General features: G+C 42.9%; 1 protein-coding gene across 3 annotated transcripts; it reads left to right on the top strand.

Annotated features, from left to right (window-relative positions):
- HDHD2 (haloacid dehalogenase like hydrolase domain containing 2) lies at positions 1 to 26,255 on the top strand. Of its 3 annotated transcripts, none has more exons than XM_050944774.1 (7): positions 1 to 87; positions 5,796 to 5,897; positions 9,408 to 9,616; positions 15,342 to 15,426; positions 21,528 to 21,744; positions 24,598 to 24,661; positions 24,995 to 26,255. In XM_050944774.1, the coding sequence occupies exons 2-7, from the start codon at positions 5,797 to 5,799 to the stop codon at positions 25,096 to 25,098; spliced, it is 780 nt and encodes a 259-aa protein (XP_050800731.1). In that variant the 5' UTR covers positions 1 to 87; position 5,796; the 3' UTR covers positions 25,099 to 26,255. The 3 variants fall into 3 exon arrangements, with proteins under 3 accessions (XP_050800731.1, XP_050800730.1, XP_050800729.1); XM_050944773.1 differs by having other exon boundaries at positions 83 to 155; XM_050944772.1 differs by lacking the exon at positions 1 to 87 and adding an exon at positions 1,077 to 1,139.
- The last annotated feature ends 1,143 nt before the right edge of the window (positions 26,256 to 27,398 follow it).

Raw genomic sequence — 27,398 nt, 5'->3', positions numbered from 1 at the left:
CACATAGCTTTGGTCTTTGGAAAAAAAACAGGCGTTTGGAGTGGGCAGCCGCTCAGAGCCCACGAGGACCCCATAGCGCAAGGACAGGTAGGTCCGGGGCACAGTACGGTTCACTCTCCCCTCCCTCTCCGGGGCAGGTGCTCGGCTAGAGTCAGGTGAGTTGGGCAGTTGTGTGGCAAGGGAGCTAAGATGGGGATACCCTGAGAAACCTGTCCTCCCCCACTCCCGAGAATGGACCGGTCCAAATCTCGCTGACTCTACGGAGAAGGCGGGACCAACTGCATGATAAAGGGTGAGGAGGAGAAAGCCGCAATCGTACCTTACACTGTCTGTGTGTCACCCCCCGCTCCCCCGCGGGAGAATGGACCCTCTGCGGTGAGAGGACGGTACCATTTCCATGGCGGGGAGGGGCGTCCTCAGCCCTCACGCTGCCACTTCTCACTTGGTGCATATGGGAGAGGCTGAGTCTCCATTGCCCTCTTGCCTTTGCCTCGTATCCGGGGTGTCAGGCTGGGGAGCCGGGCCCTGAGGGGTGGGGTTTGTCAGTGCCCACCCCGGGGGCGGGGCACTACCACAGGGCCCTGCCCAGGCCTCCTAGGGGTGACCTGGTCTCCTCCCATGTGGGGAGTTTAGCTGAGGGCCTTGATTTCCCAGAGTGCATTGGTAAGCCCCATTGGGGGTCCCTTGGTAACACACCCCATGCGAGCTGCCTCTTGGCAGACCCATAGCCTGTCTAGCCTGTGACAGGTCCTGCACTGGACAGTTATGGACTAACCTGCCCATAGCATCACTTCCTTCCTCACCCCAGGTGGAAGTGGGTGGCTTGTGCCCTGGAGCATGAGGATTCACCGCTCGCTCCCTCTTCCTGGGATTTATTTCCTGTAATGTAACCATTGTCTGCACAAATTGACCTGTGTGATCAGTGGTGACCCCCTGCAATGTAAGGAGAGAAAGGACATATGGTTGGTAAAATAAATGCAGCTTAGAGCTTATTGCACCATGGGGTGTTTTAATTGCAGTACAAGATCATTAGTAGCATAATACACACTGGTCTCAGAGGGTATTGTCTTTTGCAGAATCATTGCTGAAATATATGGGATAACGTAGCTCATGTATGGACTGGATGCAATAGGCATCAAGTAAGGGGCATCTTTTAAAATAAGGGGTGCATAGTCAAACTAATATTATATTGTTTTAATCACCTGCTTTATTTATGGCACTATACCATATATATGTATTACAGTGTACAATCCCTTGTATGATTATTACAAAATGGAGGCAGGAGAGGCCAGCTTCCAGTATATTGATACACAATGTGGGATGTTAAGTAGCAAATAATAGAGAGTGGTCAGCACAAAATGATAATTATGAATCATCCTAGAACTGTAGCTGACACTGTATAATATATTGAGCGCTTAAAGAAGATAAAGTCATTGCAGAGAAACTAAATGGATTCTTTGCTTCAGTCTTCATGGCTGAGGATGTTAGGGAGATTCCCAAACCTGAGCTGGCTTTTGTAGGTGACAAATCTGAGGAACTGTCATAGACTGAAGTGTCACTAGAGGAGGTTTTGGAATTAATTGATAAACTCAACATTAACAAGTCACCGGGACCAGATAGCATTCACCCAAGAGTTCTGAAAGAACTCAGATGTGAAGTTGCGGAACTAATAACTAAGGTTTGTAACCTGTCCTTTAAATCGGCTTCGGTACCCAATGACTGGAAGTTAGCTAATGTAACGCCAATATTTAAAAAGGGCTCTAGAGGTGATCCCGTAATTACAGACCGGTAAGTCTAACGTCGGTACCGGGCAAATTAGTCGAAACAATAGTTAAGAATAAAATTGACAGACACATAGAAAAACAAAAACTGTTGAGCAATAGTCAGCATGGTTTTTGTAAAGGGAAATCATGTCTTACTAATCTATTAGAGTTCTTTGAAGGGGTAAACAAACATGTGGACAAGGGGGATCCAATGGACATAGTGTACTTAGATTTCCAGAAAGCTTTTGACAAGGTCCCTTACCAAAGGCTCTTATGTAAATTAAGCTGTCATGGGATAAAAGGGAAGGTCCTTTCATGGATTGAGAACAGGTTAAAAAACAGGGAACAAAGGGTAGGAATTAATGGTAAATTCTCAGAATGGAGAGGGGTAACTAGTGGTGTTCCCCAAGGGTCAGTCCTAGGACCAATTCTATTCAATTTATTCATAAATGATCTGGAGAAAGGGGTAAACAGTGAGGTGGCAAAGTTTGCAGATGATACTAAACTACTCAAGATAGTTAAGACCAAAGCAGATTGTGAAGAACTTCAAAAAGATCTCACAAAACTAAGTGATTGGGCAACAAAATGGCAAATGAAATTTAATGTGGATAAATGTAAAGTAATGCACATTGGAAAAAATAACCCCAACTATACATACAATATGTTGGGGGCTAATTTAGCTACAATGAGTCAAGAAAAAGATCTTGGCGTCATCGTGGATAGTTCTCTGAAGATGTCCACGCAGTGTGCAGAGGCGGTCAAAAAAGCAAACAGGATGTTAGGAATCATTAAAGGGGATAGAGAATAAGACTGAGAATATATTATTGCCCTTATATAAATCCATGGTACGCCCACATCTCCAATACTGTGTACAGATGTGGTCTCCTCACCTCAGAAAAGATATTCTAGCACTAGAAAAGGTTCAGAAAAGGGCAACTAAAATGATTAGGGGTTTGGAGAGGGTCCCATATGAGGAAAGATTAAAGAGGCTAGGCCTCTTCAGCTTGGAAAAGAGGAGACTAAGGGGGGATATGATAGAGGTATATAAAATCATGAGTGATGTTGAGAAAGTGGATAAAGAAAAGTTATTTACTTATTCCTATAATACAAGAACTAGGGGTCACCAAATGAAATTAATAGGTAGCAGGTTTAAAACAAATAAAAGGAAGTTCTTCTTCACACAGCGCACAGTCAACTTGTGGAACTCCTTACCTGAGGAGGTTGTGAAGGCTAGGACTATAACAATGTTTAAAAGGGAACTGGATAAATTCATGGTGGCTAAGTCCATAAATGGCTATTAGCCAGGAAGGGTAAAGAATGGTGTCCCTAGCCTCTGTTCATCAGAGGATGGAGATGGATGGCAGGAGAGAGATCACTTGATCATTGCTTGTTAGCTTCACTCCCTCTGGGGCACCTGGCATTGGCCACTGTCGGTAGACAGATACTGGGCTAGATGGACCTTTGGTCTGACCCAGTATGGCCGTTCTTATGTTCTTATGTTCCTCATTGACAGTATGCTGCAGTGAATGGTTGCTGTATTAAAACTGAAGCTGGCCAGATAGGAATTTATCATAGAAATTTTTATTGATGAATGAAATCCCTGAGCATTGACCCAATGTAATGCCGAGTGGCCTACTCAGCTATGAGGCAGTGGCAGAACTGTGTTTAGTTTTACTTATTTAATATATGTTTTATTTCTTTGATGCTTATATGATTAGGCTTTTCTGTATGTTTGACATATGAAGCTGAACAGTGCTCTGTTATATCTAATGTAAGGTGGAAAGGGTGGTTTTGTTCAAGAGCACTAAAATACCCATCAAATCCTGTGACAGGCATAGAGATTTACATACTCATGTATTACATATTTTACTATCCTAAATGGGAGAATAGGGGAGAAACCGTGTTTCATCCCCTAGTCTCTGAAATAGCAGATTGTCTTTAGAGAGGCAGAACATGAATACGGTTCACTGGGTGGATGCTGAAAAAGGAGAGGGAAGGATATGTCTTTCTCTACCGTTCTCCAGTCTATTACATTAAGCCATTTGCTGTATAAGTGAGTGAGCATTAATGCCTGGATTTCAAAGTACCATAGGATTGACTGGATTTTGAATTTTATTCTTAAATCACTCCACTTTTAGGCTACATTGAAAGGAGTTCTGTATATAACCAAGTTTGTTAATTACGGGGAAAGCTTGCTCTCAGCGTAGCCTGAGTAAATGGGCTGCATACAGAGGAGTCAGTAGGGATCAGAGGTGAGGGGATAAGGTATTCCCTCCCACCCATCTGGCCTTGAAGCTGCAGCGTAGCCACTGTCTCAGCTGCTGCAGCTGTTCATATGAACACCACATGCTTACTGTGCAGGCATGAGGTTTGGCTGGTGAATTCATGTAAGCAGGACTGGTGGATCTGCTTTTCTGTCCCCCCATATCCCTTAAAACCTCCTGTGCTAGGGTTCAGGGTCCTCATGGAAAACAACTCTGTGGCATTTAGGTAGTGTGAAGCCATGCTGGTTCCATTGTATTCAGGGCATTTGGGCCAGAAGATTTGACCCTTGGAGAAGGTCTTGAATTACCCTCAGATCCCTCTTTATAACAAAATTGCCAAAGTTCCCTAACTAGCTCTGCCAATGTAGTCATTTATCATCAGTTTTTTTTATCACAGAAGTTTGGCCTTCATAGTATCAGACTTATTTTTAAGATATGCATAATCTTCCATGATACCATTTACCAGTATGTATTAAAGAAAATGTAGGCAGATCTGTAGAATTTTCCTAGTACATTAGACTTCAGGTTCATGAATGATTTGATCTCAATTAAAGAGAAATGTTCCTTCATATGAATTGATAAAAATCTTCTGATAAAAGATTTAAAATCTGCTAAGGCAGGTACCGGTCATGCTGTTCAATACTGTGCCAAATTTTTAATGTACGGTGATCAAAACAGATCAACAGAAAATACTGCTTAAAATCTAGAGATAGCAGACTGTGCCAGTAGGCAATTTGGGACAACTGGCTGAGCAAAATTGTTCAAAGAGCAGGAGACACAGTTCAAAGGGGTATCTGAACTAAGGATATATTAATGACTAGTACTAGTTTCTGCAGATGATTCTTCTGCTGCCACATGTGACTTGCCGACAAGTCTTAAAAAGAGAATTCTTGTTCCTCCACCCTTCTATGTACCCCTGGAATGCTGCTTTCTATTTTAGGCCGAGTGTTCTGCACTTGTTTGTATCACACAGAAGTGTTCTGATGTAAGATTGTTTGACTGTTGCCTCACAAAATGAGGGTCCTGACCCTACTGGGTGCTGAGTACCCTCAGCTCTCATTGACTTCCAGACTGGCACGCTGCAAGCCTGTTTTTTGCCAGCTGTTTTGGGACCCAATCCTGTCAGTCTTCACTTGCTTTGTGGCTTGGCATGCTAGATAGGGTTTGGGACTAGGAATTAGGCAATCTGGATTCTATTGTTGGCTCAGTCACCAATTCACTGTTTGACCTTAGGCAAATCCCTTAGCCTGTTTGTGCCCGTGTTTTCCCATCTGCAAAATGGGAATAATACTCCTTTTTGTAAAACATTTTGAGCTCTATAGAATTGTAAGTGTTACATAATTGCTGAGTACTGTGTATTTTCATGCGAGTAATGCACTAAAGTCAGTGAGACTACTTAAATGAGCAAAGATTTGCAAGATGAGGCCTCCATCCAGCAATATCATACCTAAAAATCTTCTTCCCTATGGTCTTAGTTGCTTAGAAAATTTTTAGTCACTCAGATAAAAGTCCTTAAAAACAAATAGCACCTGATTTCCATATATAGCGTCTTTGAGAAAATACCACCCTATCAATTATGTATTTTTTTTAACACTGCTGTTTATTTCTCTATCTAAAGGGGCCCATTTAATACTAGGAGTAATGTTCTGAGGAATACCAGGCATGGCACAAATGAGACGCTTAACAGAGTTCCTCATTTTTATCGTCCATTGTCTCCTTACCAGTTTTTTGTTTCATTTATTCCCCCCCACCCCCCCGGGGAATGAAGGATGGCAGCTCGGCGCGTGCTGAAAGCAGTCTTGGTGGATCTCAGTGGCACACTTCACATTGAGGACTCAGCTGTGCCGGGCTCACAGGAAGCTCTTAAAAGGCAAGTTATCCCTCCCATGTTTCTCTGAAAGACAAAAGTGCATGTAAGTGCTGGTTTTATACGGATACCTCATTAGCTGAATGGCTTTCCTGGAGCTTGTGCCTCATCTTCCTGATGTACATAAGCAAATATACGCATGTGGCCCTATTCCATTCTCAGTTACATTGGACTGACTCCGTAGGAACTTCACTGGAGTTACAGTGATATAAATTTAGAATAACTGGGGGAAGATTTTGGCTCATAGGGTATTCTTTGGGGAGCCTACATTTAATTTGGCCTTTCTGCTTAGTTTTTGCTTCATTTTATTATCGCTCTTTTTTAAAAAAATTGTTCAGCGATGCAAAAAGCCCAACTTTCGAGCACATTAATTTACCATGCTATGGAAATGTTCGATAATCTTTCCCCTCTTTTCTAAGAATGTCAGAATGTTAATTAATCCTTCTAGCACTCCTGGTAGGTAGAGCCATTATCTCCAAACACTCAGATGAGTGAGATATAAATACCTGTCTGTAAAATTGCACTGTTCTTATGGCCATGTTGATCCTAGGATATTAGAGACAAGATAGGTGAAGTAATATCTTTTATTGAACCAACTTCTGTTGGTGAAAGAGACAAGCTTGTGAGCAACACAGAGCTCTTCAGGTCTTTTATTCCGGTGTATGTTCTCTATTCCTGCATTAATGACCTGGAGGTAGGAGTAGAACCCAGGGGTCTTGTTGCCATCTGCTAACTGCTAGAGAATGCTTCCTCCTGGAAAACAGATCCTAGAAAATATGGGGAGAAACCACCAACGTTAAGAAAATGATTGAATTGATTAAGAGATGACATCTCGAATGATGCAGAAGTAGTGACCTGAGTAGGGTGAAGATTTAAGGCCCTGATTCTGGAAGGACTTACACACATGCTTAACTTTATGCATAGCTTTGTGAATAGTCCTATTGTTTTCAGTGAGATTACTTGTAAAGTGTAAGGTTAAGCATGGGTCTTTGCAGGATCAGGGCCTATATATGTACCTGTGGTTTCTGAATTAGACACTTGTAGTGCTAAACCACTAGCTGGAGGGAAAACTCACATAGGGATCAGGAAACGCCTGAGTTTCTTTTCACTAACACTGGTGGAGACAATTGCCTCTTAAACCTATAGAATGAAAGGGAATGAGACCCACTAATCCCCCAGAAATCCTGTGGCAACATGGGTCCTGGTTGGCCACTGCGCCATGCTGCACCTGTGCTCAGGGAAAACCTGTGGTAGATGATGTCAAGGGGATCAGTATTATCTTCCATGGGGAAATCCCTATAGATTGGAAGGGGAGTGGTGCCATAGAGATCAACTAGGCTCCTCCCAGATTCTGTGTACACCTCTAGATCTTCAGTCCCTGAGAGGGAGAGTAGTGAAGGGGCTCGTGTGGGATAAGGAGATGGGGAACTATTTTACCACACAGCCTCTGCTTCTCTCCTACTTTCTGTATCATCTCCGCCTGGTTTCTACTGGGATTTGCTCAGCCAGGTACTGTACTGGCCTGGGTCAGTATGAGAAGGGGGAAGGTGGGAGGGGAAGAAGGTGTATTGCTCCTATAAATCATATTCTAGTGCATGCCCTGCCTGTACCTGGGACAGCAGCCCTGGAAAGAAGGTCAGTCATTTTCACTGCAAAGAACAGCCAGGTTTTTTTACTTGGAGACTTAAAGAAATATCCCCAGGTATTGCTATTCCCAAAAGAAGCTGTAGCAATTGGCACACAGCCCATTCTGTGAACAAGTGAGTAGTGAGTGACAAAGCAGCGCACAAACCCCAAATTGGTTGTGAGTCCTGTGCCTAGATTTCACCAACCAAGTATCAGGTGTGAACTCCTGAAGCACTATAACAGCCTAACCATGGAGTCACGGACAGTCCCCATGGCCATTCTGAGCTACCTTGCTAGCTAGGCAAGCCTGCCTTTGTGCTAGATGGTCCCTTACACCAAAAATATTTAGGTCACTTCCAGTCACAAAGAAACAGTTGTACCTCAGATCTCAAACCAAAGGCAACGCGTGTAGCCAATTCTATAATAAACTAACTAAAGAAGTATTAACTAAGAAAAATAAATGAGTTATTTACTACTCCTGGGGGAATGCTGTGCCAAAAAATTAAAAATTCTGCACACAAGATTTTAAAATTCTGCATATTTTATTTGTCAAAGTAACACAATATAATCACACCAGTTTCAATTATTTTGATAATTTATTTCAAAATACCTGTCAGCAAGTATGTCTGCAACAATGCAGACCAAAAAAAAAGATTCAGGAAATGATTTTTTGAGAAATAGATTCCTTACTAGGCATATTCATGCAGAACTTTGAGTAATAATTCATTTAAGCTACAATACAAAAATGTATTTCCCACATCCCTAAGCCTTTGCACTGCTTTTGAGGGGAGTCAGGCATAACAGAGGATCTGAGGAGGAGGGAAGTAATTGCTTGAAGAAGACTGGGTGTAAACCTGGAGAGTTGTTGAGTATGGGTGGGAGAAGTATGGAGCAGGTTTTTTTGGAGGGAGGGGAGGGAGTTGGGGAGGCCCCCTCTCATGCAGACCCTGGCTCACTCCTAGCCTCTCATATTCAGTCAGGCACATCTGCCCCTGTTCCCAGGTATCCCTGCACCCCCATTCAGTACCTCCTCTCCCCCTGTCCCCATGTGTCCCTGGACTCCTACTCAGCCATCCTCTTCCTCTGACCCCGTGTGTCCCTGCCCCCTCACTGAGCCATCCCATCCCCATCCCCATGTGGCCCTGCACCCCTATTCAGCCACCCTTTCCCTCTGTCCCCATGTGTCCCTGCCCCCTCACTCAGCCACCCCTGCTCTCCCATTCCTGTGTCTCTGCACCCCTCCCCCCATCCTCATGTGTCCCTGCACCCTCTCACAGCCACCCCTCATCCCCGTGTGTTCCTGCACCCCTGCTCCCATTCAGTTTCTGTCCTAGTCTTTCCCCCAACTAGCTCTTCTGAACCCCCGTCTGTGACCCCCCCAGCAGCCCCATATGCCTCACGCTGTCCGTTGTGTGTGTGTCCCCCCCACCATCCCATGCCTCCTCATCTGGCCCCACTTGTCTGCCAGCATCACAGATGCAGTACTCTAACCATGTGACATGCTCTGCTTTAGTGGCTGCTCCACATAGAGAATGCTGTTGCTACTGGCACATTACTCCTTTAGCTCCAGTGGAAGAGGTTCTCTTCCTATTGAGACCCCTGACTGCTTTTGTTGGGCAATGGGCCTTAAGACTGATTATTGTCCCAACTGATTGAAAAACAAAAAATAAACAAGCTAAATGGTCAGAAGTTCATCAGCTGTTTACAGTTCTTTTTGGCATCTGTAATCTAAGGTGCAGCAAGGGAAGGGGATTGTCTTTTCAGAGGTTGCTTATATGCTGAGTGTCCCTTTAAAATAGAAAGAAAATGAGTGAAAGGCACGTTAAAAATGTATGTGGTATGTTACAGAATTCTCTAGTCAACTCAGCTTTGCTTTCCGTGGATTAGATTACGTAGTGCTCCAGTTGCCATTAGATTTGTGACCAACACAACCAAAGAGAGCAAGAGAGACCTTCTGGAGAGGCTGAAGACACTGGAATTTGACATTGCAGAAGATGAGATCTTCACATCTTTGACTGCGGCTAGAAACCTCCTGGAGCAAAAGCAGGTCCGGCCCCTGCTGCTGGTGGACAACAATGCTTTGCAAGATTTCAGAGGTAAGGTGGTGATCAGCTGAACCTGGGAGCAGCCTTGGTGAGCCTTATTGAAATAATATTAGTTGATGGAACTTTTACAATTGTCTGTCCCATGTAAATAGGTGAGATCCCATCCCTGTCATTTAAGATGTGAAGCTGAGATTCTCAGTCATTAAAAGGCCCCTAGGACTTATCAGAGGAGTAATTCATTCCATTGTTATTTTGACCACCTGTCTATTTGGGTAATTGCATGCCGCCTACTTAAACTCATCTATAGATTATTGTATCCCATTGATTTACTTCCTCTCCTGTAGTGTTCTTGAGCCCTTAAAACAGCTGTTGTATCCCCTCCAGAGTGCCCATTCCTTCTCAATTCAGTTACATAACCATCTTTGCCCAGTGCTGTAAATTGACTGAATGGTACTTTCATGTGTCATTTGTGTCTGTTCACCTTGAGATGTTATCAGCCTCCACTACCAGAGGCAGACTAGCATGATATTTTGTTTGAGCTGTCAAGGACTGGGGACAGAGTAAGGCTTTGAGGGGTGGTAGTGGGAAAGGTGGTATAAGTCCTACATAGCGTGAAGAATTGCTGTGCAATGTTCCCTTGCACAAATTCAGGACCAAGATTGGACCCTTGGCCCCAGTTGCTTCCCGCTGTCTTCTGCCAAAAGGGCAGGTGTGACCATACAGGGCCTGTAAGTAGTGTAGAGATTAAAATGAAAATAAGGATCACAGGCACTGATTTACAGCTTCCCCCGGGAGTGCTCCACTCCTTCCCCCAAGGCTCCACCCTCCTTCTGCCTCTTCCAGCCCCTGCTTCCCCCAAGCATGTCCCACCCTTGCTCCACCTCTTCCCACTTGCACTACTCCCCCTACCGCCTCCCGCCTGCCACCGAAGAGCTGATTGGCAGCGGATGGGAGACACTGAGGGGGGAAGGGGAAGAGCTGATCGGGGGTGGGGGGGCCTGCTGAACAGCTGATTGGCAGGTGGCTTGTGGATGCTGAGCACCCACTATTATTTTTCCATGGATGCTGCAGCCCTGGAACACTCACGGAGTCAGCACCTATGATAAAGATGCAGGATTGTTAGTGCTCCAAGAAATGTTCAGAGGACCCCACCTCTGGGGAATAAACTGGCTAGTTTTATGAATTACTATAGGTACCCAGCTACAGTGTTGTAATGTGTTTTTTGCTGATTTTAATTAAACCTCAGCACCATGAACTGTGCTATATTCTGCGTGCTCAATGGACTGTTTGTGTAGGTTAGCAAAATCATCACAATCCATAAGCTACAACAATGATGAATGCTTGAGACCTGGACTGCTGTGCAGTCATCAGTAGGTGTGCGTTTCTTTGCTTTAAAGAAAGTTAATTTTCAGAAACCTCCTAAAGTCAGACTCTTTTGTTCATCTACAAATAAACTCTGATTATCTGTGTGTCTTGAGGGTGTGTGGGAAGAGACAGCCAAAACCTTTGGATAAGCTGATAAAATGCCATTCCTCTATGCATTTCAGATTTGGAGGACAGTTAAACTAATTTTACAGTAACTCCTTACTTGATGTTGTAGTTATGTTCCTGAAAAATGCGACTTTAAGCAAAACGATGTTAAGCGAATCCAATTTTCCCATAAGAATTAATGTAAACAGAGGGTGTTAGGTTCCAGGGAAATTTTTTTTTTGCCAGATAAAAGGCATTATATAAATTTTAAACAAGCAATTTACTCCAGGTATAAGTTTTAAACAATTTTAAAGAAACAATTGAATACTACAATCATCATTGCTGAGTATGATGCAATGGGAGGTGCCCCTGCCTTACCCCACACAGGCACAGCCCGCTGGCACTGGAGACAATGAGGCAGACAAGGACGCTGAAGGTGCCATAGGCTAGGAGAAGCATGTTGTGCAGCAGCAGCTGCAGCATCCCCTGCTGTGCAAGTACCAGGGGCGGGGGGCTCAACCCTCCGCCCGCCGTCTCCACCCCTTCCTCCAAGCCCCCACCCTTAACACGCCTCTTTTTCCCCAGCATCCTCCTCCTCCCCCTTTACTCCGCACGCTGGATCCTTGCTCCCTCCCCTGCCTCCTGCCCGCGGCAATTAGCTTGTTTGCAGCAGTTCAGGAGGTGCTGATCCGTGGGGTCCGCCAGTGGGCGGGAGGTACTGGGGGAGCTGATAGGGGAGCTGCCAGCTGTGCACAAAGAAGGAAGCCAAACAACGTTATAGCGGAGCATTGCACAACTTTAAATGATCAGGTTCTGTAATGGAGCAGGGATGTAAGATCGAAACAACATTAAGCGAGAGGACATTAAGTGGGGAGTTACTGTATCTGAAATTTGGGGTGTACTCTGTCTGTCAATGTCAAATGTTTTATAGAATGTGTGTACCAAAGTGCAGGGAAACGGAAGTTTTCTTGTAGGATTTTATAGGGACCTTGTCTACACTGAGACTACTGATAGCAGTTCTCCCAGTTCTTGGTCTGACACTGATGCAGTGCATTTTTTTACCACTGTATCTGGCCTTGCTTTGAGCAAGGTTAGACAACAGAGTAGAATACTTGGATGCTAATATCTAAACTGTATTCTTAAATTTATTCACCTAAATTTGGGTTATTGCTGATTATGTACTCTGTGTATCATATGACTTTTAAAAACGAACGCCGTATTTGTGGATAATCTAAGCACTATACCCAGATGTACAGACACTCTTCTTTCAACCTATGTATTATGTAATTTTTTTAACATTAGCTTTAATAAAAAAAATTAAATCTGTTAAAGAAAAAAATGTCCTGCACGCATTTCTAGACCAGTGATGGGAAGAATTGCTGAAAATTTTCAGTTTAGACTCAGCCAGAAAGCTACTGCAATGGATTTGATATTATCACGTATCAGTTTTGTGATTATCAAATGTAAAAACCTAAGGCATTTTACTGTCATTTATCATGAATTAATAAACATATATTGTGTTACCAGGAAGTCTTTATATTGAGGTCAAGTCAATACTGAGATAAATTGAAAATATCCAGATTCTAAATTAACCTGATTTGCAGACAATCAGAATCTTAATATCCCTTAATTTTAATTCAAAGGGTGACAGATTTGTGCATCATTTGGTATTGTTCCCTCTCCCACCCCCCCTCCAAACACACATGCCAAAAATATTAGTCCTAACAGGTTTGTGATTTCAGTAGGTTCTTATCCTTTCATGCCAGAAGCTGGGAATTTTCTATTTAAATTTAATCCAACGTTCTATTCAGTATTCTTCAGAACAGTCCCAATGGGCTATGGGCAGTGAAACTATAATCTGTTCTTTCGGTTTTTTAAATCAGATCCCTGTAGCTGAGAATAGCTTCTGTATCCATGCTCTCAGCAACCCTTATCTAGGCCAGGATCTGCAGTTCGTTTCTAAATCAGTTTAGCTAAACCAGTGCCACTTTTGTGCATTGATTAGACTCAACGTGGACTGCATTGGGTAATTTTGGGGTCTCTCATACATATTCTCAGTAGCATTCCTGAAACAATTAAGTAAAATGGAGAATGTTTTAAATTTCTGTTAGTAACTACAGTTGGATTGTTCTTCCAATTTTCCCCATATAAGATTGGTCACAGATGGATGAGTGTAATCCATTCTTTAGTTAATGGACCCAGATGATTTCAGAGAGTGTCTTAATCTACACTGTGTCTCTGAGTGCTACATTTTGTATTTGGCTCTCTGGATAAGCTGAAAGATGTGCAGTATGAGACACAGGACAGTAATCTGTTTGACTTCAGACCTGTTGAGGCACAGAAGTGCTAGTTATTCCAGCAAGGATAGCAGTGCAGAAACGCCAGCACGTGCATGATGCTGCTGCCTGCCTCACCCTTGTGCTTCTGTCTCTACACTGGCTTCAACTCTGCTTCCACTGCTGGTTCTATGACTTGATTCTGTTCTACAAAGGTATTAGTGGGCCACATCCTAGCTACGTTAGAGATAACATCACCATCGGAGAACTGACACAAAAGTTGTGCTCCTCTAGAACAGTGCAGAACAAAGCATGTGAGAACTAGCGGTAAGATATTCTCAAGGGCACCTAGCTGTGTAACGAACTTGCAGAAGAGACTAATCCAAAGTGTGATGGCCTTCAGGTCCTGCTGCAAGGCCTTCCTCTCTGGATAGAGATTTTCCATCATAACCAGAATGACATTTACAACCATGGCTGCCAAAAAGAAATCTCGCCCCAAGCAGAACTTTCCATAACCAGAGGAGAGCAAAACACTCGCTGAAATTTACTACATCCCTGTCTAATTAACGTGCAAAACACCTGGAAACTAACCATGTAAATTAAGCATTCAGAGATTTCTGTTTCAGATGATGGTGATAGAAGTGAAGACTTTGTATACTCTGTCCCTACACTAGCTAAATCTTTCCATATGTGTGGTTGGGTGGATCTGTCATCACAATTACTGATCTGGAGTTACATGCCTTGTGGAGAACAGCAGATTCCTGACACATCAATCCCTTTATCTGTGTCAGTGCTGAAAGACGTAAATTAATCCCTTTTATGTGCATGTACTTATGGATCTGAGGACAGAACTAAAAGTGTCTTTTGTCAGGAAATGCTGATGTCTTTTGTCCAATGGCTAACTGTACTCACAGTCTACTTTTAAAATGAAAGGGTTTCAGTGTGTTAAACCAGAGAAGATAACACTTCTTCTGAAAACCAAAAATTAATACTTGCCTCCGTGTTCGACAGGAAAGTGCTAACCCCAAGTGTTATCAACTAATGAATCCAATCTCATCTGCCTCTGGGATCTTGAGACCCTGTCCCATCAGTTGCTATTGATCTGACTGCCCACTTTCCTCCTCACAGTGGTCCTTGTGGATTGTAATCAGCAAGAATCATGGAAGTTAGAGCTGCCCCATGGTTCAGAGGGTTATAATTTCCTGTTCAGATTTCCTAGTTTGTGCATTTGTGCAGGAAGAGAGAAGCCATTCATTGTTTTACTCCTTTTCTTCTACAGGGCACTGGGAACAGTGCAATCCTTTTACCTTTTATTTGTAGTGTTCACCATTAAAATGTCTGCATGTGTCCAGGTTCCCCAAAGGATTGCTTCCTGAGATGCTGTAGTTTTCCCTTATACTTAGAATGGGAGCTGTCAGTGGTAACTGGTCAATGTTGACTATGGAATGGCTTCTGCCATATTTAGATTAAGTGTGGGCCAGATGACCCGTCCCCCCTCAGCTTCTAGAAGTCCTGGCACAGTGGAACTACTGCTCTGCTGCTGGGTGAAGGGATAAGCTGAGAAGTAGCTGCATGCGAGGACTGCATACTCCCTGCACGCATGCTGCGGTAAATCTCTCTGGAGCAGCTTGGAGGGAAGGAGGTTGGAGTTGCACTGGAGACAGTCAGCATATGGATCCAGAAGTTTCCGATTCCCCTATTTAGGGATCCTCTGTGGATCTTGTCTGCTAATAGAGCCCTGGGCTGTAGAAGTGGCATGTGTGAGCAGCCTCTCCACAAGTATGTGGGTTGTAGGCAATGGGGGGATTCCATTTCCCCCCGCCAATGCTTCTTAGCTGCCCTGCACGAAGCCCTTCTATTCTAACTTTGTATCGGAGATCCAGGGAGGCATTTAGCCACATGGAAGGCTGAACATATATTATTATGTATAAACTAATTCGCTCACTGGTCATAAGACAAAAATTGTTGTTTAAAAATGTTTTTTAGAGTAAGTAAATCTGAGGGGTTGTGTTTTGGTTTTAATTTTCCAGGGATACCTACAAATGATCCCAATGCCGTGGTGGTAGGACTAGCTCCTGAGCACTTTAACTATCAGATGATGAATAAAGCATTTCGGTAAGTCGTGAGAAGATAAGAGCTACCTTACTGGCTCAGACCATAGTCCATCTTGCCCAGTATCCTGTCTCCAACAGTGGCCTATACCAGAGCATCAGGAGGAGCGTACAGAACAGGGCAGTTATGGAGTGATCCACCCCGTCTTCAGATAACCAGAGATTTAAAGTATTATGTATTATTTGTATTGTAATAGCACACAAGACCCCAGTCAGGATCTGATTGGTGCTTGGCTCTGTACAGACATATAAGAGACACCATCCCTGCCCTGAAGAGGTTACAGTCTAACTTACAACTAGATGCAACCAGTGTGAGAAGTAATAGGCAGGGGGGGAATGAGAGGTAACAGCAGCAAGAACACTTGGTTACTTAAGTGCGTCTCAAAGTGTCTTTTTCCGATGTCATAGGTGTAGTGCTGAAGGACAGCCATCAGGCTTGCTGGATCTGGAGGCTTAACTACACATTTACCTTAAGGTGGTTTAACATGGAATTAAATGGGTTTCACAACCTGTAATTAAACTGCAGAACTATTGTCGCAGGATGTTGTAGTGGACAAGATATGAGCAAGATTCCAAAAGGGATTGGACATTTGTTACAAGAACGTCGAGAATTAATACGTTTTGGAATCTCGAGATTCAGGATTTAAAACAACCTCTAATTGTTAGGGATTAGGAGACCTAATGTGGGGGGCACATTTGCTCTCCCACCCCCCAGCACTCTTGCATCTGCCTAATGTGGGATTTCTTGCATCTTCCTCTGAAACATCTGCTGCTAGCCACAGTTGAAGACAGAATACTGGAAAAGCTGGGTCCTTGTGTCTGAGCCAGTCTGGTGGTTCTTGTGCTCCGAGAAACAGTATTTAGTCTATTTTGTCTCTGTATTGCTGAAATGATAACATGGTTAAAACAAGTGACTGCATTTGTGCCTGTTTTTCAGTGGCTTGTGCAGTGCCATTTTACCTACCCTTTGCAATGTGTTCAGCCACACACTGCTCTTCTACTAGTTTTGAGGCTTAGGATCCATTTAACTTGGACTTATTCTTGATATTATTAGAAAACTGCTTTAGCTGTAGGAGACTGAAGATGAGTCTCTTGCTCTCCTTACCCCTCAGTCAGTGTGGGCTCGTGTCCTGCCCTGCTGTGAGGAACACAGAGAAGCATTGAAGAGTAAAATGCATCGTAAATCCTGTGCTCCGAGACGACCTGAATGCTGCCCACCTCTCTGGGAGCCCATTAAAGCCTCTGCCTCATTGTTCAACTCTCTACTCTGCTATGAAACATGTGGCTTGTAGATGGATACCTTCCAGTCTGTGCCCCACCACACAATTGTTTCTTACATTGGAGTAAAAAAGAAACATGGTCTCAGTTACTTTTTAATTCCTTTTTACAACCACTAAATTCAAACAGACTGTAGTGATCGGTCTTAGCTGCAGCTTGGAGATGGCATCTTCAGCAGGAAGTTGGCAGGATCTTATCTGCATGCCAAGCCTCCATGTAATAAAAAGTGTATTGACCTGACTCTTACTTTCTAGCTGCCTCGTTAGTGCACTTTACCAGTGGCGTTGGTGTTAGAGCTTTGCGGCGCACTCATGGGTAGACTCTAATTTCACAACTGCACAAAGTTAACCCGTCAGATAGTCCCACTCTTGCTTCACTTTTTTATTGATATTTCTGTCATGAATCTATTGGAAGCTGAATGACAGCAGTTAGCTGCCTCAGGCTGGAGACCTGGCACTTAAAATGAGTGATTGATGACATTACTGCTCCGGGTGACTAATGGACCCAGTCTCCATTGTGCCACTGTGTGAAAGAAGCTGGGCAAAATTAATCCCAAGTGGAAGTGAGTGGAATTACTGCATAGCTGAATTGGGCCCATTGCTATTAACTATAGGCTTTGGTATTTGGCCTGGTCATTATTGTCATTGAGTAGCAAATCCAGCTCCCACCCCTCTAGCTGTGAAGGTCTCCCTCGCAGCGGGACGGGGCTGGCCCTGCTGCAGAAGAGGGAACTGTATTGAGGGTGTGGCATGGGGGTGTGCACACTTGGTGTAGAGCATAGTCCAGTTTGGGCAGCTGTGTTTGGGAGACAGGTAGGTTGCGACTAGATGATCCACCATGGAATGAGCCCTCTGTTCCTTCAGCCACCTCACCCCATGACAGAGGCTCTTCTACCTGGAGGAAGACTATTTCTTATGCAGATCCCTCCTGCAGATAGCTGGCACATCCTGCTATCCAGGCTGGGCACCAGGTCCTGGGATGTGCCCTGAATGACTGGCTAAATACTGAGGAAAGCCTGGAGCAAACTCCATTCAGCTGTTGTGGGTTTTGTTTGTTTCTAAAGAAAGTGTGTAAATAATGGTTTCATTCTCTCTCTTCTGGCTTTGTACTGGCACCCATCAGCATGGTTTCTGAGTGCCTTCTCTTAATGAGAGAGTTTGGGATTCACAGTGCTTATAACAACATCCTGAGGACTACATAACCCAGGAGGTGGGATGCAAGGTAAGTGGGGCTAGATCTTGCATTCCCTGTACACCAAGAGTTCCATCTGAAGAGATTGAACTTGTAAATTTGTTTTTAATACATGTGGTTTTGAAGTACCATCTAGAAGAATCCTATAGGACAGTGGTTCTCAAATGTATTTGAGCACGCTCCACTTCTTTGTGTCTGTAGTAGTTTGTCCTCCTCTCACACCATACAAGTACATAAAGCAGTAAAAAAAAAATCAACATGCAACTCTCACTGAATATTAGAAACAGTAAGGCATTAATTCAAACAGAGCCATTTAAATATATAGTAATGTACATTTTAAGTGAGATACTGCTTACTTGCATCACACTGTTACTAGTCTAATGGGATGCACCTGTTTTTTGGAGCAGAGCAATTCCCTCGTTTGAGTAGCCTTTGTTTGCTGTTGCACAAATGAGCCAATGATCCATTGTAAAAAGAACAAAAGCAAAACTGTGATTGTGGTTGCTGCTTACCATGAAATGTGCACACTGCGTTATAGCAAACGGATTAAGGTGCAGACAGCAAATGACTTTGTAAAAGGCTATGCAGGCTTAACAGAAGTCTGTCAAAATGCGCAGTGCCATCTAGAGTGAAATGCATAGTGCTATCTGATGACCTGATGTCTGTAGGAACCAGCTTTGCTAGTTGTTTGTTACTGTGGGTAAAATGTGTGCAGTAAGATTTTTTTTTTCCCTAAAGTTTCTCACATCCCTCCCAGCATACATTCAGGGGTGCACGCCCTAGTTTGAGAACTTCTGCTATAGGGTGAGATTCTTCCACCTAACTATTGAATGTAGGAATCTTTGTGCTTCTGCAATATTAAATTCTTCCGTACCCCAATTGTGTGCCCACACTGTGTGCAGATCTGGCTGTAGCAGAGGTTTGCAGAGCCATGTCTGAAAGACATGGTCAGGTGAATACATCTGAAAACCTAGGAAAAGCTAATTGCACATATTATTAAAGGTGTCTCATTCTCCATATGCTCCCTAATAATGACTATGTCTACCCATGTGCCAGTGGCTAGAACTCCAAAATAAATAGGTAGATATGGATTTACACAGTTTAAACATGGGTTAAAACTGTAGCTCTTCAGTTAAGTTTCTGCCCCAAACAAGCTTCACGTCAGATTTCAGGGATGCATCTCTGAGGAAGTAACAGACAGTTTTTACCCATGATGAGCGGACCAGTGATGGGGGCATTGTTCTTGTTGAATCTGTTTTGGATTAAATTGATTCAATGTAAGCGTTTTTTGGTTTTTACTTGTACTAATGAAACGGAGTGAAATGTTGTCGGTTTTATAATACTGCAGGTGCCTGTGGCGCTTTGCAAATGCGTATGAAGAGAGACTTGCTCAAAGAAGTGTACTGCCTAACCTAGACCAGGATGGACTGATTTGAATCAAAGTGATTTAAATCACCAATTTTAATCATGATTTAAATCAGCAAACAGAAAACCCTGATTTAAATAATTGATTTGAATTGTGTTTTTCATTTGTATTTTTTAGTTATTTTCCTAAAGAAAGGTTTGTTTTTCCCTGATAGGTAACCATTACAATTTTTACACTGAATTTGAGGCTTTTTTGTGCTAGCCAGTGACCCAAACTACTGAACTAGTAGAACTGACTTTAAAACTTGGCAGCAAATGTACTGCTTCTATTATATTTTGTATTTTATTTAAATGATTTTAATTGATTATAATAAGTTTAGGACGTAACAAATCAACAATTTTAAATTTTATTTTAAATCTTTATTTTAAATAAGCCTGTATTTCATTTAAAATCGCATTTAAATAAAATAATTCAATTTTAAATTTAAAAAATCATTTCTATTTATTCACCCTGATTAAGACCGATCCAGTTCTTTGGGTAGAGGTACAGCAGAGTGCCAGACAGAAATTAGCATTGAAAGAATGTGAAGGGTTAATAGGAGGTTGCTCTCCACACTGGATTTTTCTGGAAGGCGTCTATGCAAGATAAGTGGGACTAAAAGGAGAAAAAGTCCTCCTTTCCCAGTGCAAGGAAACTGTCAGAGGGTCCCTATTGATTCCTGAGCTGTAGTACTTTGTGGTTAGGAAAGAGTTTTGTGCACCTTATAGACTAACAGACGTATTGGAGCATGAGCTTTCGTGGGTGAATACCCGCTTCGTGGGATATTCACCCACGAAATCTCATGCTCCAATATGTCTGTTAATCTATAAGGTGCCACAAGACTCTTTTTGCTGCTTTTACAGATCCAGGCTAACACGGCTACCCCTCTGATACTTCGTGGTTGTGTTTTCCACTGTACTGGTTATATTTCTACCCATTGTGATAAAGACTTAGAATTGGCTGCAGTATGTGAAGAATTTGCTGTTTTGGCAGGAAGAATGAAAAACTCATTTTATTCTTGCTTGCAGAAACCCCAGGTAGAATTTTAAATTTTATACTGACCTCTACAGCATGCGTTGCTGGAGAATCGGAATAATAATAATGGGGCTAAGGAAATGTGGGAACAGCCTAAATTTGGGGGGGTGAAGAAATAGCTCCTACTCTCTCAAAACATTTCTAGATCCACTTTCTGAAGCCCCCAGCAGTTGTGGACAGCTGAGAACTTCAGTGGAAGGATTTCCACTCATTAGTCTCTCATTATTCTAATTGGAGGTGTTAAGTATGTGTTGATCAGACATTTTGACTAATCCTCCATTCTGAATTTTTCTCTCCCTATAACAAGGAGATTGTATACAACTTTGTTCCTAAAATGTAACTTCTGATGGCACCGCTGCTGCTGCTGCTAAGAATCAAACAGCTATTTGAGTGTTCAGTAGTGTATGTATGTGTGTGATGTGTAGGCCTGTGGACATGCTGATCTTTCCTTGTAACTAGTGCATGTTTTTGTTTTAACATACTTTTGTTTTCTTAATTCTGTTTTGGATGTTTTCTGCCTGGAGTTCATCCTAGCCCCCATCAAAACTTGGGCATGCTGGAACTGGAATGTGGGAGTTGGAAGATGGCGCTGGCAGTATCAAGATTTGCTCTGCTGAGTAATCTGTATTGCAGAATTCCTATGCAGAGTAATTTTGGAAGCACTGAAATATTAATCCACCCAGCGAAGGCCTTGGAAGATTAGCAGGAAATTAAATGTGTGCATCCATCAAAATCACCAGCACTATCTACAGTTAATATCTAATAAAATATTTACAAGGATAAATCAAATGAGTTCTTACTTCAGCCATAGACAAGAGAAAGTGACTTTGAGGTTCTGTTAGATAAGGGAATTAATTCCATCACTGAGTAAACAGAAATATATACCTATCCTTTGAAAAAAACTTCTCTGGCTCTTGCAGTCTTTTTAAGACAGTGGCTTCATTAGATTTTTTTTATTAGCTGGTTCTGATGACTGGAAGGAGGAAGGAAGTAACTTTATTTATGTAACTCGCTCAGTAAAACACTAGTTTAATTCTAAACCCTGCTACAGTTTGGGGCTTGATCCTGTTTCCATTAAAGCTAATGGGAGTTTTTGGCATTTACATCACTGGAAGCAGGATCAGGCCCATAGTAGCACATATCTGTGAATCCAAGGCAAAACATGTTTTTTTTTGTCTCTTCCCGTGGGTCTCTAGGTTGATCCTGGATGGTGCCCCTCTTATAGCTATACACAAAGCTAGATATTGTAAGAGGAAAGATGGCTTAGCTCTGGGCCCTGGACCTTTCGTAACTGGACTGGAATATGCTACAGACACCAAAGCAACAGTGGTGGGGAAACCAGAGACAACCTTCTTTCTAGAAGCCTTATCGGGGACTGGCTGCAAGCCGGAGGAGACAGTTATGATTGGCGATGTAAGTGTAATAGCTGAGTATGCGTATTATCATCTACCTACCTCGGTGGCCCCCATGTCCATGGAATGTGAGCACTTTGAAGAGTATATTCTTCCAGCACGCTTGTGAGATAGGGAAATGTTGAATCATAGAAATGTAGGGCTGGAAAGGACCTCAAAAAGTCATCCAGTTCATCCCCCTGTGCTGAGGCAGGACCAACTAAACCTAGACCAGTGTTTGGCCAACATGTTCTTAAAAATCTCCAATGATGGGGATTCCACAAACTCCCTCAAGTCTAGTCCAGAGCTTAACTACCCTTAAAAGTTTTCCTAATATCTAACCTAAATCTCCCTTTCTGCCCATTATTTCTTGTCCTATCTTCAGTGGACATGGAGAACAACTGATCACTATCCTCTTTATGACAAGTCTTCAGATATGTTAAGAGAAATTATCAGATCCCTCCATTGTCAACCCCATTTTAGAGATGGGGGAACTGAGACACAGAAACACTTAGGGCCTAATCCAAAACCCATTTAGTCAATCCCATAACCTCACTGATCTTGCCCAGACTCGCACAAATCTGTAGCCAGGAATAGAAATCGCCCCTCCTGAGTTCCAGCTCAGTGCCTTAACTATAGGACCATTCTTCCTCTCTACAGCTATCCCACAGATTGCCAGCTCCAAATAAGCATTTCCATGATCCTGCACCTATCTCGGATAATTAATTTTTAAAAAAATTAAAATATTTACCCAAAACAAGGAAAAGGGACACTGCCAACTTACTCATTTATTGTGAGGGAACAAGTTTCCTCAGCTCTGTTACTAAGATCAAGTAATTACAACAACAAATTTTTAAACTCCAAAAGCTTGTTCTTACAAAATATACACTTGGGCCAGATTGGAGTGGAGTCTCTTTAAAGATCATAACTCTTGAATGTTTGGCTCCTGAATACACTACTGGAGGTGAGGTTGAAATATTCCACATTTAAAGAAGTAGTTACCTTAAGTGTGTGTTAGAACTGTAGTAACCAAACGTTGCATATTGTCAGGAGAAAACCTGGCCTGTTCCTGAAAATAACTGCCCATGGGAACTCTACCTCCAGCCCGGGATGCCACTGAGTTCAGCAGGTCTCATTGCAGGAATAAGGGTCTGTGAATAATGGATCCTTCTGCAGGATCAGACCTTTATGTTGTAATAGATGTTAATTCAGAGTACTTGATTAATGTTTCAGAATGGCTTTCATCTTGCATTATATTATAGGCAAGGCTGATAGCACCACCTGTTAAGGTTGTCGAACACTTTCCATTAAAAGACCCTGTTTTCAATTGCTTAGAACTTTGCTAACATTGGGCTGGAATTTTCCATTATGGGTGTTGTCTCAGGCTGATTTTTTGGGGGGAAATTTCAGCTAAAACGGTTCAGCTATTTCTGAGAATGACAAGGGTAAAATACACTGCTTTCCCCCAAGTTAAAAATTCTGGTGACATTTTCTTTGAACTGTGCTAGCACCACATCCTTTGGAGCAGGAACTTGAAATTCAACTCAGAGGCCACCCCTCAGCCAAATATGTGCCTTTTGCTGGATCTGTAAAAATCTGCCCAAATTTGGGGGACGGTTATAATTAAGATTTTGTCACATTGAGGATGCTCAAGCCTTTCACAGCTGCTAGCACTGACCAGATTTTTCATGTGCATCCCCCCAGTGTGACTGAAGCCAGGGCTTCAGAGGAAAAGCCAGATGTTCCCTGTAATGGCTGCTCCCAGCTACTCTGGGCCTGGGTGGGCTAAGGCACCAGAACTGAGAGTAGTGAGCCTGTTTCTCCTTTGCTTTCAGTGATTTGCTGCTGGCGCCAAGGCTGCACGGAGGAGGAAACCATATGATGTGAATATAGAGGGGACTAATGCCAGACCACAAGGCAGGGAAAGAAATGGGTTGGGACAAGGAGTTAGACACAGGTGTCGGGAGAAACTAGAACTGACTGAGTAAAGAAACTAGGAATGGAACTGAGACAAGAAGCCTGAATGCAGAGTGGGAGAAAGAAGCAGGCATGGGGAAGTGGCACGACTGAGCCAAGGACAAACTGGAATGGACAGAGCAGAAGGGGTCAAGGCTGGGAGAAACTGGCAGAAGAATCTGTGCTCATTAGAGAACACTCCCTTCCAGAGCCTGAACGGAACCCAAGATTTCCATATCAACCTTCTTCTGTCAGCAAATATCTGTGACACCCACTGGCAAAGTATGTCTCATCCCCCCTCCAGTGCTGGTCCACACAGAGGATGACAACCAGTTCTCTGTTAGCTCGAGTAGCAGAGGTTTGCACGGTGAATCGAAAGGTTCCAATGATGACCCATGTGGGGGTCAATATGATGCTACATGATGGAATTCTGGTTTTTTCAGTTTCTTTTTTAAAAAAAACCTAAGTACATTAAAAGAACAGTGTTAACATTGCAAAGTCAAGCACTCAGGCAGCCTGAATTCTGGTATTTCCTAAGTTCTGAGTGCACTTGAAGATGCAGATGGCACACAAGCCAACTTCTAAAAGTGCCTAGCTCCCACTGATCTTGGTTTTTCTGCAAATCCCACTAGGCAATGCTCTGCATCTTTAGGCACATAAGTACTTTTAAAAACTAGTCCTTAATGTTTAGAGTATTTAAACCATATTAGTTTCAGCTTAAATCTTGCAGTTCTGTCTCAAGCAGATCTCCCACATAGGTAACTTCAGAGAGAATTTTGCCCAAGTGCTAATTTCAAGATATGGCCTATTATTGTTTTGATCAGACTGGCTCGTCGCGTGGTGGTGAACACCACAGAATGCCCATAAACAAATTGTTTCTGTAACTCTAGATTAACCTTTCTCTTCTTCTCTCTGCCAGGATTGCAGGGATGATGTTGGCGGAGCCCAGAATGCTGGCATGCTAGGTATTTTAGTAAAGACTGGTACGTACTGCATGGATTTTGACATCTTGTGATACATTTTTTCACTGCAACAGAGCTGTATTAGAACAACTCCTCCAGCACATATCTGAGTCTGGGTTTTGGTCAAACTGCCCCTGGGGTGGGGAATCTCAGCCTACCTCTGTGAAGATTATTGGTGATGCATTAGGTCAAGGAGAATGCCAAGTGGGTACCCCTTTTACAGTGCCTTGTTGTTTGTGAAATACAAGTGATAGGGGCATCAGACAAAATCTCTCCCTGCTCCAGGGAAGACTTCAGGCTGGAAGGGCAGCTAAAGCAGCTTTTAAAAAGCACCTTTTTGTTCTTTTATTTCAGGTAAATATCGAGCAGCAGATGAAGACAAAATTAATCCCTCTCCTTACCTAATCTGTGAGAGTTTCCCACAAGCAGTAGACCATATCCTACAGCATCTGCTATGAGAGAAGTGTTTAGTTGGGAGAAACTTGACTCTGTTTTGACATTGTTGCCTCCCTTCCGCCTCACAAACTAAAACTCAGAGCACAGTATGCATCACACCTGCAATCAGGCAATGAACATATCTCACTGCAGAGCACTGAAAGGAAATGATACTGATGTGCAACCCAGTGGCAAATCATTGATAAACTCTTTTACTTCCCTGAAGATGGAACACAGAGAGTGAAAAAGTAGGGCTCCCGGTGTTCGTCAGGTCAGATGGCAGGTGGAGGGAAACCAACCAGCAGATGAAACAATTTGCTTTCTCGTATCATGTAGGGAAAGGAGGGAAATTCACATAGAGTCTTTCTTTGACTGTTTAGGAAGTAACTGTTTAAAAAGCCCATTTGAAATGTGCCAAGTTAGTTAAACTATAAAACCTATGAGAAATGTGCCAAGATAATAAACATCAACAAAGCATAATAGCCATTTTTAGCCTAAATGATGATAGCTTTGTTGGTTCTTGTATGTTTGTTTTAGTTACCATGTGTTTCCTCTCTCTGCTGTTATCTGACTAATTTAAATGTAGAGATGGTACACATTAAGAGTATCTTACAATTTACAATATCACCATTACTAATACCAATCACTGCTGATTTCTCATCCTCTATTCAAATAGGTAGCAATTGTTTTTTCAAGTTTTATGTAAAATTCAAACAACCAGTATTTTACAGATGTTTTAATTAGATGCTGTTATAAACAGGAATGGTGCAGAAACAAAAATCTGGTCCTTAATGGCTTTATAGGACATGAATTTTTGAAGTTAGACTTCAGCAGGGTCCTATTAACTATACAATTGCAAGATTTCAATTTTTTTTTTCCTTTCTAATGCTATGAGAAAAATTCTTCAAAATCCATGGGACCGATTCAAGCTTTTAAACACTTGGTTAATACAGCTGTAAAATGAAATCTCATTCTGCAGCATGTATTGTTCTTCCTGCATGTGTTAAATCCACCAAAATGAACTAACTTTGCAATGATGGTAAATGGCTTTCCTGGTCCGTCTGCAAGCTGTACTAATCAAAGTCCTTTCCAGTTGTTTTACAGTGCTCCTGAGTGTTACGTTATTAGACTGTAATTGTACATCATTGTAGTACTCACCTTACTGAAAATATAGTTTTGTGTTAATAAACCACACTGCTTCTTGTTAAGAAAAAATGTAATGAATACGTAGCAGGCGCTATCTAAAGGAAAGCAAGTTTATCTATAATCTCTCTGGGTGGTTACATTTCACATGGAGCGAATTTCTGCAAATGACAGAAAGGGAAGCATGAATGTATGTGTGGACTGTGCTAGCTGAGTATTGGGCATGCAAGAAATAACGGAAGCTCTTTGGCTCTGAGGCTGTCTGTTTGCTCTGTGTTTGGCAAGGCCTAGCACAATGGGATCCTGGCTCATGAGTGGGCTCCTAGGTGCTACTGCTATACAAATAAGCAACAATAAGTGAATGTCCCATGCTTAAAAAAAAAACAGTGCACAATCTTCCTCCATCCCTCCCCAGCAGGACTTGAAATTACTCTTGCAAACGTGGTTGAGTTTAGTGACTCTAACCTAACCTTCCACATCCTCTTCCCAACATCCTGTGAAAGTCAAAGGCTATGTAAGATAATGGAGCCCTTCCTTGGACCTCCTAAAGGATCTGTCTCCCTTACTCAACTAACTAATACACACAGTGCTGAGTAAATTCATTCAGCCAACCAATCCCTGTATAGCATCTGTGACAAATATAAGCTGTGATAGACCCAGGCCAGTTGGGAAGAGCAGAGTAGTAGAAGGGAGATATACTGGCCACTGGAGAAGCAGTTTTCTGTTCCCCGAGTGACCAGAGCAGGGGCTGCTCCAGGCTAATGAGAACACCTGACTCCAATTAACCTGCTAAGAGTCAGGTGAGGCAGTTAAGCACCTGACTCTAATTAAGGCCCCTCTGATGCTGTAAAAGGGCTCACTCCAGTCAGGCCAGAGAAAGCCAGGGGAGAGGAAGTGTGTGTGAGGAACTGGAAGCAAGAGGCATGCAAGAAGCTGAGAGTGAGTAGGCTTACTGCTGGAGGACTGAGAGGTACAAGTGTTAGCAGACATCAGGAGGAAGGTCTGGTGGTGAGAACAAAGAAGCTTTTGGGAGGAAGCCAGGGGGAACTAGCTCAAGGAGTTGTAGCTGTCGCGCAACTGTACCAGGAGGCACTCTACACAGCTGCAGTCCACAGGGCCCTGGGCTGGAACCCGGAGTAGATGGCGGGGCTGGGTTCCCCCTAAACCTCCCAACTCCTGA

This window comes from Gopherus flavomarginatus, chromosome 3 (genome assembly GCF_025201925.1).
Source record: "Gopherus flavomarginatus isolate rGopFla2 chromosome 3, rGopFla2.mat.asm, whole genome shotgun sequence".
NCBI classification, from domain to species: domain Eukaryota; kingdom Metazoa; phylum Chordata; order Testudines; family Testudinidae; genus Gopherus; species Gopherus flavomarginatus.
The sequence above is the reverse complement of the archived record's forward strand: the minus strand, read 5'-3'. Positions and strand labels throughout refer to the sequence as shown.